General features: G+C 45.2%; 1 protein-coding gene across 1 annotated transcript in view; it reads right to left on the bottom strand.

The window, feature by feature from the left end:
- ACVR2A (activin A receptor type 2A) overlaps positions 1-15788 on the bottom strand; it is a 51316-nt gene extending 35528 nt beyond the window's left edge. The window contains exon 1 of the mRNA XM_064435311.1: positions 14012-15788. Within this exon, the coding sequence (XP_064291381.1) occupies positions 14012-14066 (55 nt within the window). The 5' untranslated portion in view covers positions 14067-15788. The remainder of the gene's footprint in view (positions 1-14011) is intronic.
- Positions 15789-16347: the final 559 nt, after the last annotated feature.

Raw genomic sequence — 16347 nt, 5'->3', positions numbered from 1 at the left:
TGGGTTATTCACTTCTAATTCCCAACCTGATTTAAACCAGAATGATGCTTAAAAGGAAATCCTTCAAGTTTGATGCTGAGAATTTTTAGAACAGAAAATAACTCAGCAGATTTCAAGTTGCTTATATTTAGTTAAGTTATATATGTGCTCATATGGAACCTTTATTCTTAGCTATTGGGGATAATGAAATATCTACATCCAAAAGAATGCATTTCATTAGTAGCAAAATGAAAACTTTTCAGTATTAAGGGACAGAATAATGATATATTTTTACAGCTTTATTTTCCTTAAGATAGGAAAAATCAGTGTCATGGGGATTGCTGACTTTCTCCAGAGAAATTCCCAAGTTGTATTTGGAGTCTCTTACCCAAAGAGTCATAAACATAAGTTTAAGGGCTTCTACTGCCAGATGTTGTGTTTGATGGAGAAGTGCTTGTGCTCACACAGAAACAGGTGTTCTTCTTGTCACAGCTGAGGAATTCACTCAGCAATAAATCCTCCTGGCAGGCCAGAAGAACACCAAAGCTTCACAAACGCAACAAAAAACTTATGGGAGAATTCTCATGTCTTGCCTGCTCCAGGTGTTTATCCTGTGGTAGTCGATGAGTGTTTGAACGTGAACACAAACAGTTCTATCACCAAGATCAATAAGGAGAATTTCCCTTTGCAAAGGAGAAGAAAAATTGTCTGTATTTTCATTTGGATTTTTTTGTTGTTCGGTTGGCTGGCTTTTGCTGTTTGGTTTTTTCCCCCAGGACAATGATTACCTCCAGACAGCCAACACAGGAACAGATATTTAATAAATCACTGGCCAAACAGCAACAATGACTCAACTTTCGGTGCAGCACCCTCAGGAGTGGTTTGTTCTGTCCTATCAGGAACAAGGCTGTGTTGTGGAGCCCACAGCAGGAATGCCAGGCTTTCCTGAGCTCCCTTCCTCGAAAACCCAGCTGAGGCAGAGCCTGCCACCTCCCTCCACCCTGGATCCAGCCAGCAGCATGTCCCACGGCTCAGGTGGATGTCACATTCCAGCTGCCCAAGCTTCTGCTCTTCGGATGTTTATTTAAGCACAGCATTATTTACGCAGAGATAGCAAGGCTGGTAATGCCCTGTACTCTGGTATCCCACTTCCCTGCACAGTCACAGCAGGAATCCAGCTCTCCTGACCACAGAACGTGCAGCTGCCCTGGGCACCTCAGAAGGGAGCACAGGGCACACACATCAAGAGCCCACAGCCATTACACTGCTGGACCCCATGCCTCCATCCAGCCACCCTGCGAGAAACGACTGCTAAAGTTTAATTTTAACAGTTTAAAGTTTCATTTTATTAAACTTTAACAAAACTACAACAAAGAACTAAATAAAGACAAATTACAGCGCTGCGAGTCCCCTGTGACTACCAGCCAGGTGCACATCTACAAAATGGATGCTCTGCCTTTTATATCCTTAGCCCCTCTGGAAGTTTTGCCAGCCAACTCTTTCTCTGCCATCCATTGGTGGAGATTACTTTGACACCCTGAGTGGAGGCCAGGTGTTCTGCTGTCCCTCCTGGTGACAAGCCAGCCTCCTCTAAATGTCTTGGCTACTGAGGCTGTTACAAGGGGGAAGGAAAGGGGACTATGGAATGACATATTAGAGTAACATTACTGTACATCTATACAATATCTATCTCTAAATTGTGAGAGCCAACTATTACACTACTTATCTATAACAACCCTTTCCCAGGACTGAGGCCATCTCCTCAAATCATCAATAATTTTTTTAAGGAATTCACATATGTGCTGTCCAGCAAAAGGCACCAACTGGAAATTCCATAGAAAAACTTTAACACTATACTCTCAGGATGCCAAGAATGATCAGCCTTGCTGGAGAGAAGGTGGGCACAAAAGAAGCAAATGTACATTTAGGCCTCTGCTCCCCAGTGGTGGCACTGTACCTCCACAGAAGCCACTACTTCAAAGAAGGGTTTAAAAATTCTGCTTTAAGTAAAAGCAACTTGAATATCACAGCTAACTGAAAAAGGAAGAGAATGATGGAAATAGCAGCCTGGGCCATGGAACACTGGCTTCTCTCTTCCCTACAAGGGAGGCTGAGCTGGGAGAGACCATGGTTGGGATAATACCTCAGGTAAGATTCCCCTGTGTTTTCAAATTGATTTAACTTCCAGTCACGCTCTATGCAGCATTTCAAAACACTGCTACTAGAGCCCAATTTATCTCCATTTCAGTGCCCATGCTTGCATCTCAGCACAGAAGTTATCCTCATGTAGAATTTCAGGGCAGATTAACAGCAACACCATGTCTGCAGACAGCCCAACAAGAGCCCGAGGCTGACTTCACCCTGCAGTGTAACACAGGGGATGAGTTCAGGTGCTGTCCCAAGGACTTGGTTCACAGCTGAATTCTCAGCACCACAAACTCATACAGAGCTTTTCTTTCCAGAAGTGAGCCCTGCTGGCTGGAGGTTTTTGGACTGGAGGAGGACATTCCTGCTTTATGGTTTTTGTCAATTCATGAGTGACAAGCTCCTGAAGGCACCCTGATTCTTACACACTTCCCTGGCAACTGAAGATGCTCCTGGGATTGAGATCTCTCAGGTCTCATGGCTGTTCAGCTGAGCTGCAAAATTCACCAGCTCCTGTTTGTAAATGGGATTCCTGATGCTGTGTTAAGTGCTTTGATTCAGGACATTCAGGCACCATCAGTTAGGGGTCTACATTTAAAGGACATCCCCTACATTCTCCCCTCATCATTTCCAGACCTGTTAGTGCTGTCTGTTCTCTTCCTGGGTCTGATTTTAGCACAAAGTTTTATGCCCACCTGCTCAGAATAAATTTCTGAGGACATCTGCAGCCAAAATCCGAGTAACACAAATTAGATGCTGCTAAGTTTATACTGCAAACAGTCTTTCCAGACAGTTTTCTTAAACCTGGGATGTAACTGGATTTTACTGACCACTGTATCAGCCCTTCTGTGATTGTGTCAGTCTGAATCTTTGACTTACTTCCCACCTCATTGTTACCAGAGAACTTGCAAGATAAGAGTGAATTTTATCACCTATTCCTGGGAATGATGAAATCACAGAACAGTTTGAGCTGGAAGGGACTTTAAAGCTAATCTCATTCCATGCCCCTGCCATGGGCAGGGACACCTTCCATTATCCCAGGCTGCTCCAACCTGGCCTTGGACACTTCCAGGGATCCAGGGGCAGCCACAGCTTCTCTGGGAGCCTGTGCCAGGCCCCTCTGCTGTTCTGCCTGGAAATCTTAGTCTAGGACACCTAGAGAAAAATGTGATATGGAGATATTTAAAAAGCAAGGGAAGAGGAAAAAAACCCTGTGACAACAGACATGCACTGAGATCCTCAGAAGAATGTTGAAAAAGAGAAGTAAATTCTTTCTGAAGATAGAGGTTATTAAAAATGATACTGAATTGTGCTGTTTTCCCTTTCTCACCCAATACATGCACAGAACAGCTCCATTCACCAACACTGAGGTGCTTTTCCTGGACAATTCCCTTCCTAGGACAATGCAGGCAGCCTCCCTGGCAGCCCTTATTCCATCCATCCCTCTCCCTGCTCCATCATCTTTCACCCAGCTTGTGCCTTTGATCCTTGTGGGAAATGGATTTGTAGAAAATTCTTAAAGCTTGACAGAAGGCTCACACAGTGTCATCTGTATGCAAACTTTGAGATAAGAAATGCCATGGAATAGGACAGACATTGTTGAGAGAGAAATGGAACTAGAAACAAGTTTTAAAGGATGGTCTTGTAAATAAGACTGGATACTTTGAGGAATAGAATTATGAAAGATGCATTGTAGTGGGACCCACGAGGGGTAATTTTAGAGGATTGGCTTCAAGGCATTTACAGCACGGTGTGGCAAAAGCTGATAGGCCAAGAAACACTTATAACATAATTAGGAAATAGTTGGCTTCTGGCTGTGATGGTGTGAATTCTAACATCTGTATTGTCTCACCCTTTTCAGGAGACTGAAAACAGAATAAAAGTGTTTAAAACACCTCTGTTACCCCATCTCCATGTAAAAAAAAAAAATCCCCTAATCCAAGAGATCCTGAGTGCAGGAGCTCTGTGCTGCTTTTCCAGAATTTTCTGCTGCTGGAGCAGATTGGATCAGCCCAGCCCAAACCCAGCAGCCACCAGGGCTGACGCACAGTGAGGGGTGACTGCAGCACAAAATGGGGATATAGGGAGGAATCAGATACAAAAAAGAGGAGCCCTCTGTCTCACTGTTCTCCCAGCAGTTTTTCTTAAATATCCTACAACTAAAACAACCTTTTTGGACAAGTAGAAGGTGACTAACAGGTTTTTGAAGCTGGCTGAACAACAAAAAATCGTGGATGTTGTGGCTTGCTTCTAAAATTTTTGCATTACTGAACTTCTAGTTCAGAAAGAAGGAAGACAATGGGGAGAAGAGTTCAGATGGGCAACAGAAGCTCCCCCACACTTTGTCAGCAGCTAAATATCCCAAGTTCATCAAAAACAAATTCCAACACATTTTTTACTCTTACACATGAGCGAAATGGGAACTCATAATTTACCTCCTCTCTCCCATCTTCATTTTGAATGAAAGAGCTTCCAACACCAAAGTATTTGTGACATTGAGAGGAAAAAATCTGGGACTATTACATTTCAGAGCAGTATTTTTGCAAATGGGATTCTAGGAAATTAATTTTGCTTGATTTACCATCCATCTGAATGCTTTTAAGCCACAGGAAAAGTCCAGCTGCACTCTGGAGCATCAGGACTTTTCAGGAGGGATCCACTCCATTTCCACTGGAGTGGAACGTGGGATCTGTGCTCTCCTGGCTTTCCTGGAAGCCTCTGACCCAAAGGGATGTGAGTCAGAACTTTGTCAGCTGAACGGGAAAAGAAACTTTCACCTGGAAGCTCTGTTTTCATGGGTGCTTTCCCAGAGAAGTGCTAAGTGCTGAGTTTGGGGCAGGAATGGAAGCAAAGGCATCTCGTGGTTTGAAATCACCTTCTTCTCATAAATTAATCAGGGTTCAACAGCTGGGTTTTAGCACAAGCACAGCACAGAAAAACTCATCAAGAGCTCTGCTGATCTCTATCACCCCAAATGGGAGAGGTCAGATGAGCCTTCACGAGTTGGGGTCTGACTCAGTGACACAAGGTGAAATTAAATAAAACGTAACCAAGCTGGTAAAATTTTTCTTTTTAACAGGCTTTGTGTTAAATTTAATAAAACTCAATTATCCCCAGGGACAACTTGCAAAACAGACCCTTTCCAAAATTTAAGATCAAAGAGTTAAAATGAAAATATTTAACCAGTGGAGTTTTCTATGCTACTTTTAAAGCAGCTTTATAAACAAATGATGACAAATAAATCACCTAATTCTTTATAAAACTACAGTAATTCAAACAATTGTGTGCCATTTTGCAACTTTCACAGCCTAAATGTTTTTCAACCCTGAAACACGGAAATATTTAAAGAAAACTCTTCCATCATGTAATTGCTGTGAGCTAAAGAGAACTATCTGTACCCTCTACTGACAAACACCAGCAAAAATTTCTAAAATTAACAGTTACTGCAAAGTTTAATTTTGTCTTGTACACTCAACACTGTAACTCAACAACAAAATTAAACCACTTCCCTGTTTATGTGGAAATTCCTAGAAAGAAACAGTTTTTCATGCTAGAAGGCTTGATAAAATGATTGGTCATATTTAAAAATAGCTTTCAAAAACAGATCAAATTTCAACTTATGTGCTGATATTGAAATCTAAGAATTCAACATCCAGCTGAAAGAATGAAGACCACTCCAATCTTTAGGCAGCATTTAAGGAATGGAGATTAGTGTTATCTAGGTGAGATAAGAGCTCTCAACCTGAAAAAATAAGGTCGGGCTTCAGGGACAAATAAAAGCCACCTCTAAATCACAAGTTGGTGAGGCACCAAAAGGCAGGAAGCTGCAGAAAGCCAGCTGAAACCAGCTCTGTGAGCAGCAGAGATCTGGAGATAGGGCCAGCCTGGGATGGGACAGGCCTGCATGAGGATGAGGAGCAGCTCAAGGCTTCCCTGGGACCCACCGTGCTCCAGACCTTTCTGGAGCTGGGGAACAGCTCAGGGGGTCTGCAGGCAGTGCCAGGGGCAGGGATGGCACTCCAGGCAGACTCTGGGGAATTTCATGGAACTGCACAAGGACAAATGTGGTGTCCTGAGCCCTGGGACACTGCACCAGTACAAGCGGGGACGGCCAGGATGGGTGCCAGCTCTGCTGAGAACAACCTGGAGGCTTGGTGGGCACCACAGTAAAAAGTAATTTCAAAGAGGAAATGACCATTTCTACTCAGAGCTGTTAGGATGAAGTGACATTTAAGAAGTGACATTAAAACCAGGCAGGCAGCAGATGACAGAAATCAACTGCACGGGGCCCGCATCCAAAGGGCCAATGCTCACCTCAACAGGAATCACCTTAAACATGAAACAGATAACTTGAAGAACAATAACTGAATAAATAGTTGAAGAAAAGAATTTAATCTATCTACGGCTCAGATCCCAGCTGGCCCAAGCAGAGTTCCCTCCCCTCAGACCACCATGCCATGCAGCCCCTGGCACCCTGGAGCACAGCTCCGTGCCCAGGCTCCAGGGAATGCTGCCCTGTCCCAGAGCAGGTGCTGTGGGCTGGCTGTTCCCGAAGTGGGACAGCTCCCGGCTGAACACAGGGCTGAGCTGGGAGCAGTGAACGATGCCAATGTTTTCACAGCACGCTAATGGCACACACCCCGCGCTCATGAGGGAACTCTGAAGTGCTGAAGCTGCAGGAATTCTGGTTCAGCCCTGCCTGCGCTGCCTGCTGGCACTGCCCTCAGACCGTGCTTTGTGTCATCTCATTAGACACGGCTTGGCACCAGCTACAGCACCATCAGGGCTGCACTGGGAGCTGAGCAGGGCTGGCGCTCCCCCCGCAGCCTCCTTCCACCGGGAATTCCAGAAACAGGCAAAGAGACCAGCCACGGATTTCTCCAAAACATTCTTCACATCTACAGTCAATCAACAAAAAAATTAAACAATCACCGAGTTACTTTACCCATTTCTCCCCCCCCCCCCCCCCGAAAAAGCAAACAAATCCCAAACCAAACGAGCAGAAACAAGCACAAAACTGATGTTTTCCCCTCATAAAAAGTTTGGTATCTTTCAGAAAATACACAAGTCATATGCTAAATGGTTTCGAGCACTGTCTCCCTCGTGCTTTTCTAAAAAGATGGATGTAGCATCCAACTTGAAAAGTCAATCTGCCACAAGAGCCTCTGCAATTTGTTAGAGAAATGAATTTGTTTTCTTATCCCATTGTATCCCATTTAGGTATAAAAGACACACAAAGAGTCAAAGCTCTTAAGAAAGTAACACAATTCTGAGCTATACAGATCCTTAGCATTTCAAAATAATTACACAGGTACTTTCTAACAGAATCTTCAGATGAGATGCCTTCAGTAACTTCTCAGTTTTAAGTGTCAATTTTCAGAATTAAACCAGCAAAACTTAACTCATTTGCTGCCACCATTAAAGAAAGTGGAAATCTTCCCAAGTGTGACAACAGCCTCATTCAGGCAAAAACCAGAATCAGACCAGCCAGCAATGCCTAAATTGTATTGTAATTACAATATACAGTTTTGCTGTAAATGCAAAATACAATCTTAATTCTTAGTTTTAATGAGGCAGATCAATATCTCAAAGTTCAGAAAGCAAAAGAATTTGAGAAATACTCTTTTTGGCCAAGATGTAGCATTCATCTTCATTATCTATTCACTAACTATAGACAATGTTTCCCTCATGTAATTAGAGAGTTATAAAAGCAGAGAAATGCATCTTGGCATTTCTTACATGCCCATCACAGCTAAGAGTACATAGGGGTTTGCTTTTAATTACATTGTCATTTCAGCATTTTGTATCAAATTACCACCTAATTACAGATCCATAGAAATCCTTAAAAAAAAAAGAAGTTATGCTTTAACAAAGAAAGGACTCTCCAAAGGTGACATGTAGCCATTTAAATTAACTGAAGAACTTGTAGCCCTCTTGCCAACTAACAGTCCCCAACATCCCAAGTTGAAGTTGAACAGTTCCAAACCAACCACTGTGGTAACTCAAGAATAACATAGAAATTAATTACAATTTTGCATCCTGAGTGAAACAGATTATCCTGCACCACTTTAAACAGAAACACCAGCAGAACACCAAATGGCCAAGCCTTTCACAAGGTGTTTTTAGAATTTGGAAACACTTAATTTCCCTTCCAAACCCAACAAAACACGGAGCTGCCAAGCCCACAAGTGCTGCTGTGGCTGCAGGGCCTTGCTGTGAAGTGCCCAGGATCTGGGGTGACACAGCCACCCCTCAGACCTTTGCAGGCACCAAGACAACACCAGCGTGTCCCTTGCTCACTCTGACCCTAAAGAAGCTGCTCCACGAAGGAATCCCAGCACAGCTCATGAGGAGAACCTCACAAAAAGTGCAGAGGTGAAGGCTCCATCCTGTTCATCCTCCTCTGTGTGCCTGCAAACGGGATTAATTCATCTGGGAGAGCTGGGGAACAGGAGCTGGGAGAGAGAGGCACATTCTTGCACTGAACTGGTGCAGAAAGAGCCCAGCTTGCTGTCACCAGCAGGACCTCGCACCTCCCAGGCTGAGCTGATCCCACCCAACACCACCAGCGCTGCCTCCAGCTGCTCCTGGCTGCAGAACAAGCAGTGCTCCTCCTTTCCAAGGGTTTTTCTAACACCTCTAACCACATAACCAAAGATTCATGGCTCCAGTTAGTGCATGAATTGTCTGTTTTTCTTGTTTCCAGTTACAGCTTTAACTAGGAAATTTAAAAAACCCCATAAATGTTGTCTTTCCTCATAAAGAATTAAATTATTGTGAAACCATGATGATAATTATGCAATGGAAAAACCCTTCCCTGCTCTCTTTGCACCAACAACTGAAGGATTTGATGTATCTAATCTACATTTGGGATTCCTGGCCACAGAGATATGCAACGTAAACAACATGGCAGTAAATATTCATTTTCTGTGGGATTAAGCCTAAATATGCTCTGCTGTTTGGCACCGCAGTCACAAACTGTTTCTAAGAAAAAACCCCTCCACCACCACACAGACAGTGCAGGGAGAGAAGACAAGAGATGCCACACAAAGTCACTGGCATCCAATATCACTTCAATTCCATATGGAAATAACAGGAAATAAGATGTGCCGAATTTTAAGCACCAAGGCAACAAAAACACATTAAGATTTCATCACACAAGAACTTGGCTGTAAAATCCGTAATTTTCTTGATCTTTTTAGGGAGTTTTCATTTTCAGGAACATCAGAGAGCTAACAGCTCATGGATGCTACCAACCAGCTCAAGCAGGCATTTGCATTAAGCTGCTTTCAGTAATTAAGTGGTGGAAATGCATCTCTCCTACACCAAGAAACCTCTTCCACAATCAGATTCTTTGTCAACCTCTCTCTTTTTACAGCCTCGAAAAACAAGTGGAGAAGGTTGGAAGAAAAGGTGGAATGAATAGGAATGAAAACATTGGAGGTGCTGTTATTTTCCCCCTTCCCTAGAACTAATGATATGACAAAAATTATTGTCTATGGTTAAACAGAGAAGAAAAAAATATTTGTTCTCATTTGCTAATCAGCCAAACTCATCACCTAAGGGATTTTACCCTCAATTCCAGAAAGGTGGGAACAGGAAAAATAAGAAAACCATTCAAATACTGTCCATGAAGCCCAGCTCAAAACTATTATTCCTGCTAACAGTGATTCTCTTCTTGCAGAAAAGAGCTTTTCCCTCACACAGAACACCTGCCCCTCAACTTACACCCAGCACAGGCAAACAAACTTACTGAAGCTTTTTCTTCAGCAAAGCCTCGTGTGTGAAGGGTGGAGATGCAAATAAACTCCTGAGAGCAGCATCTCCCCGGAAAGGTTTGGAAAGCAGAGCTCCAGCACAACGATGCTCACATGTTCTGATGTTGCATTAGCACAATTACAGCTCTTTTCAGAGCACACAAGATTTAGGGTTTGTAACTGTTAAGTATTAACAGATCACTTAGAAATATAACTACAGCTCAAAAATCTGTTAACTAACATCAAGCTCTCCATAACTCTGTGCTGGAAAAAAAAGTATTAAATGGCTTTATTTAATGAAACAAATCCTGCTCTTAACAGCAAGGTTAGGAGTGCCCAGTGGTAATACATTTAATATAAGAACTTGTACACTCTGATAAAATAAAGGAATCTTCACTTTAAAAGCAGCACTAATTCTTAAGTAGTTTATTACCCCACAATAAAGTGAATAAAGTGATTAGAGTCCAACCACAATCATGGACAGCTCACAGGGAACACACCAGCAGAAACAATTCCACAAACATTCCCAAACCTGTGGCAGGATTTTCAAGGGTTATTTCAAGTTAATAATGAAAGGATAGTTAAAAAAAGAGAGACATTACGCAAATAAAATCAAAGAAAAAGTCTCAAGTTCCCCCTCAATTCCTTCAGGACACCCAACCATTCAGCTTGTAAAGTCATACCATGGAAAGCAGGTTTTAAAGTTCTCAACAGGGTTTTTTTTATTGGGGGGAAAGGTACAATTTAAAAAATAATTTATCCGACAATAATCACTGTGAGACAGGAGAATAATAAATTAAAAATCAGAGAATAAAACATCCTCCATGAAGTGAAAATCCTACTTTAACTACAAAGGTGTCTTTGACATGCCAGCTAAATTACTCAAGACCTTCTGAGTGGCTTGGGAATGATCTGGCACTAGGAGAAATAGCGAGGACCAACACTTGTCTGATAAGGTTCTTTCTGATTAGGTGATTTTTAGCTTGATTTTCGCTTGCTCTAAAAAATCCAGGTCTTGTTGCCTGTAGGAAACTGCAGAGCCACTTTGATTTGGGACCACCCAGGTACCAAAGGCAGGGCAGCTATCTCTGAGGAGATGAGGAGTTGGGAAATGAGGAGTTTATGAGCAACAAAAGGAACGATGAGATTTTAAACTAAGATTATGGGTGAGGAAAATCCACTCCTTCAGCATCTCCCACTCTTTCAGCTGCACGGGGTGTATGTTTCAAAAAACCTCAGAAAATTATGGAAGTGCCCATTCTCTGTTCCTGAAATGCTCTGAAGTGCAGCTCAGCAATCACAAAACCACCAGAACACAACCACACTTCCCTGGGGAGGGGAGCACCCAGATAATATCTGCAGAGAGCCTTCTTTGATGAACAAGCTGTTTCAGTCACACGTTTTCCTGTGAAGCTCCCCTCCAACCTTGCCTCACCTACAGCAGAGGCACAGGAAGCTCGTTCTGAAGGATTTTATTCTTACTTCAGGATCTTCTGCTCCTTCTGAAATCAAACATGCCCACAGGTTTATCTAAGAAGTATATTAGAGGGCACATGGAGAACCTTGACCCGGGCACTTTGTTTTCTTGTTTAGTTAATGTGCATTCATCTCAGCCTCTGGAGTTCTACAGATGGGTGCAAAGCTACACCCACTTTTATCCAGGCATCTACAAATATTTTAAAGCCTAATAACAACACAGATGCTCTTTCTCAAATATCTTAGTCAGAACAGGGAAATATTTTCACTCTCTTAACGAAGATGATTAAACTCACTGGAAATTCCTGTCCATTTGCAGTACATTTCAATGGATTTCATAGTGCAGTTTACAGATAATAAAATAAATCGCTTTGAACATAAATAGCACTTCCACACCCACCACGCAGAAAAAAACCACAACATTTTCACCTATTAAAAGAACCCCGGTATTAATTGGCCATGTAAACATCTGCAGAAAATAGCTGTATTTAAAAATAAATGAACAAATACAGCAAACCAAAGCCCCAGTTGCTGAAAGAGCCCGAGAGGAGCTGGAGCTGCACACCAGAGAGAGGCATCTCCACACCTGAACTCCAGGATTTTATCAACCATTGCCAAGATTTCAAAATATAGGACCTGGATAGACTGATTTTCACATTAAAGACTGAAAAAAAAATCTGGTGATGATCATGTTAGAACCAACCCATCAGGTAGGGTTTTAAACTTAAATAAGTCACTTAAGAAACACTACTCATAAAAACGCCTGCACTTCAAGCTTAAAATCTTACATAATCCTGTAGTTCTGATTATAAACCCAACAGTTTACTGTTGAATTTATTTATTTTTAGACTTGCCTAAAATTGTAGAGTGTCTGCAGTCCTGGTGTGAGTAGAAAATAGTATAATAATTGTTAAGTACCGGAACACTTAATGTGTAATACTGGAATAACCACCAAAACAATGTCATTAACATGAGAAGCAGCCCGGATTGCAGGCAGTTTCCTGCTCATTTAGCCAAGATTAATTCTTCACAGGCAAGAGGAACATTCTTTTCACCTTACCAAGGACAACCCGAGCGAGAAACGTTAAAGAAAAGACGTTCTTTATTGCTTAGCTGTTCTTTTTTATTAACTCTGATAGGTAATGTCAACAAAAACCACTATTCTGTGCTCTAGGCAAAAGGATCTTAGAGGTGGACGTGGAAGAGAGACAGACACGGAGAGCAGATGGCAGCAAGTCTTTCAGAAACTGTTAGAGAGAGGGGGAGAAAAAAGTTTCCCTACAAAACATATTGCTGAATTAAGAGGAACGCTGCTGAGCTGAAAAAATCAGGCATTAGGAAAAGACTACACACTCGTCTTTACTGCAAGGCAAAAGCTGTCAGAAATGATGTCTGGTTCCAAAAGAAGAACAGAAATTAAACATCCCGAACAACCTTCTGGCTGTCCTTAACCCGTCTCCCTGGGTTTTTGGGGGCAGGGTTTTTGGGTTTCTCCTGGCAGCGCTCGCCATTTCACAGCACATTTAGCGCACACAGCGCGGATCGATAGCACTACAGACACAAGACGAGACTTATCCATTTACTAACCACAGCAAAACGGCCTCTTCAGCAAAATCCTCCGGCTCCTAAGGCTGGAAATGTAAAAGGCATCCTTACAGGGATCTCGTTACTCCCTTCTCCCGGTCACACGGGGAGGCTGAGCACTTGTCTGGGAGCTTTCAGCCTGATAAACAAGTGTAGCTTCGCACACCCTGCAAGGATGCTAAAATCCTACGCAGAGCACTAAATACCCGTGCCAAATGCGGGCACGGAGCGCCAGGCTGGCTCGTAAACTCGCATGAGATCCTCGCCCAGCTCGCAAGAGGGTTTTTTGTGGGACTGGTGGAGCTCCAAGCACAAATGGACCAACAGTTGCCCAACCACTGGTTGCTGCCATAACAATTTTCCTCCTGGAGACGCGTGGGGAAGCCCTCACACCCCGCTGGCTTCCCAGGGCTCAGAGCTGCTTTGAACCTCAAATTCTGCTGTTTTAAAGAGAAAATCAGTAGGGTTTTTTTTTTCCCCTGCGCTAAAAGGCAGTGACATAACGAATAGCAAAATACAAATGGCTACAAATGATTCTTTGGACACTGAAAGCCTGGCTTTTCACCCCAACTCTGCTGGTACATCTCTACACGCACACACCCCTCGCTGTCAGCAAAGGGCGAGCTCAGCCCTTCAGAGCGGCACCTACTCTAAATTAATGAAGCATTAACGAAGGTCGCTATTCACCAGCGACTAGTCCGGGTTAAGAGAGATCAAACTGGAGGAAAGAGCATTTCAGCCGGGTAATTCTTATTTAAAACCAGCACGCAACACCGATAGCTGCGCTGCCAGGTTACTTATGTGACACTAGGTGGTTATGTGTCCACATTTATTCCACACAATTGATCCGAAATCCAAGCGCTGGGAGCATTTCAATTGCTCACTTTATATCCATATATTTTAAGAATAAACACGAAAGCAGCTTCTGCCTTTACAGTCGCTGCCATCCACAAACGTTTGCCACCTGAAAAAAAAAATTTCTTCCCATTCATACAGAGCCAGCCCAAGTTTCCAAGTGCTGACCCCAAAGCCCTCCGTTTAAAGGGACAAACCCAGGAACACTCACTTACCTGATGAGCAAGAGATAAGAAAAACAGCGAACGCCAACTTAGTAGCAGCTCCCATTTTCCAATGCTGTTAAAACATTTAAGTGACTTTAAGTATCCAGTTTTCTGGGTCCTGCAAGCTGGAAAAATCTCCTTTCTTGCTGAGCCGTTATAAAGCAATTTACAGCAACATTTCTGCAGCAGGTAGTGTTCATAAAACACTAAAAATCAGGTTTGTTTAGACACTGACGACCTCCCCGCGGCTCTTTCTACAGAGAATCCGGGTTGAGGGAGGGATAAATATATTTGGAACCGTGTTTCAAAACACACGTGTCATTTGGCTTCTGTACAAACGGTGGCAAAATTCAATTCATAAAAGTAATGCTGTGAATCCACTTAAAAAAAAAATAAAAACCAAAACAAAATAAGTCAACGATTAAGCTGCTGAGCACGACGAAGTCTCTGAGTCTCCAAGTGTTTTCCACATCAGGCGCCGTGAAGGATCATCCCTCGTGGGTGCGAGTGTCGGGGGTCGGATCGGGATCAGTCCAAGGCGGTGTTTTCGTCCTGCCTGCCCCCTTCACACCCCGTGTAGTGTTCGGGAGAAAAGCAGCTCCATTCCAGTCCCACACCTCGGGGCGAAGAGAGGAAGTTTTCTGTCAGTTTGCCGATGAAAAAATCTGCCTTAAAAACCAGCCACCAGCTAGCTACACGTGGGTTTTCTGTAATAAATGCTGAGGGATTTAGCGTAGCCCAGGAGAGGGAAAGGGGGGAAACAACAGTCTGGGAACAAACAAACCTTCGGGCTCCCTGGGAAGTGGCAAATCTCTAGTCCTTGGCCAGGCAGCGAGAGCAGTGCATCCCCCCCGTCTTCGCCGCCCTTCTCCAGCACCAGCACTCCCGAATCCCAGCAAGATTTCCAATCCTTCTAGGAGATTTCCATCCCCTCCCCCCGCGAGAGGCTATATTTGGTATTTAAACACACAAGAGTGGCTGGGGAGGGGGGTACCAAAAAAAAAAAAAAATTAAAAAAAATTAAAAAATAAAATGCAGTATCCAGGCGCTGGGGAGGAGGAGGGTGGTATATTCTTTGTGGCAAATCCTTGCCGGGTGCCGTGCTTCCAGGAGAAAGGGGCTTCTTTGGAAGGGAGGCGGCTGTGCCTGGCGGCGGGCTGGGGCTGGATGGATCCAGGCTCCTCCGGCTCCGCTCGGCTCCTGGATGGATCCACGCTCCTCTCCCTCCTCACGGACACATCTCCTCCTGGCCGCCCCGCCGCCGCTCACACGGAGACTCCACGAAATCCACTCCTCCGAGCTCGATCCAGTTCTTGCCTGCTTTTTTTTTTTTTTTTCCTCCTCTTTTTTCTTTTCCTCCTAGGAGCGAGCAGCAGGAGACGGCAGGGGCGGGGAGGCAGAGCCTTCTCCCCGCGCCTCCCACACGGCGGAGCGGGGAGCGATCCCCTCGTCACCCTCTCCCCTAACTCTGACCCCGGCTCAACTCTCCGGTCTCCCGGGCGGCGGAGGCAGCGCGGCTCAGCCCAACTTTGTCCCTCCAGCAGTGCAGCTTAGGGGCTGGCGAGGCGAAAAGGCCGAGCCGGGGGATCCTCTCCGGGCGGCGGCGGCCGTGCCTAGAGCCCGCCGAGTGTCGCTGGCAGCGCGGAACAGCCCTCGGTGCCCTGCTGCCGCTGCTCCCCCGTGGTAATCTCATATCTACCCATTCACCCGTGTGGCGTGTGGAGAACCGGCCCAAGATGGCGGCGCCCGGGCGATTGTTTTTGTTTCCTCTCCGCCTCCCCCTCCTTCCCCACGGCCGCGGCGGCCGCCCCGGATTGACGGCCGCGCCGCCCAATCGCAACGCGGGGTTTGCCCTTTAGCCCCGCCCACCCCCGCTCGCCCCTCCTATCGGCGGCGGGGCGGAGCGCGCTCCCCCGCGCTGGCCCCGCCCCGCGCGGCCCGCGCGCGCCGCCTCACGGGCGCGCTCCTGCCCGCCCTTCCCGCCCCTCAGGGCGCGGCCCCTCGGGCGCCCTCGCCCCGCTCCGCCCCGACCCCCCGGTGTCCATAATTCACCTTCGCGGGTCTCCTTCGGGGTCTTGGGGGGCTGTGCCGTGCTCACAGGCTTGGGTGATGGAGGCGAAACGCTGCCGGCAGCCACGCGGTGGGACCTGGCTGGGAGGGGTCGCAAGGGTGTAACGTGTGGGGCTGAGGGCGCTGCCACTGGGGTCAGATGTTGGCCTGGTGTTCCGCCTCATGCCCAGCCCAGCCTGAAAACGTCCCTGAAAATGTCCTACGGGTAGTCCAGGTGACAGCTATGGCTGTGGTGGTCTCTGCGTTGCTCAGGAGCATCACTGCTGCTACAACAT

This window comes from Passer domesticus, chromosome 10 (assembly GCF_036417665.1).
Source record: "Passer domesticus isolate bPasDom1 chromosome 10, bPasDom1.hap1, whole genome shotgun sequence".
Lineage (NCBI taxonomy): Eukaryota > Metazoa > Chordata > Aves > Passeriformes > Passeridae > Passer > Passer domesticus.
This window is presented reverse-complemented; position numbering and strand designations above follow the sequence as displayed.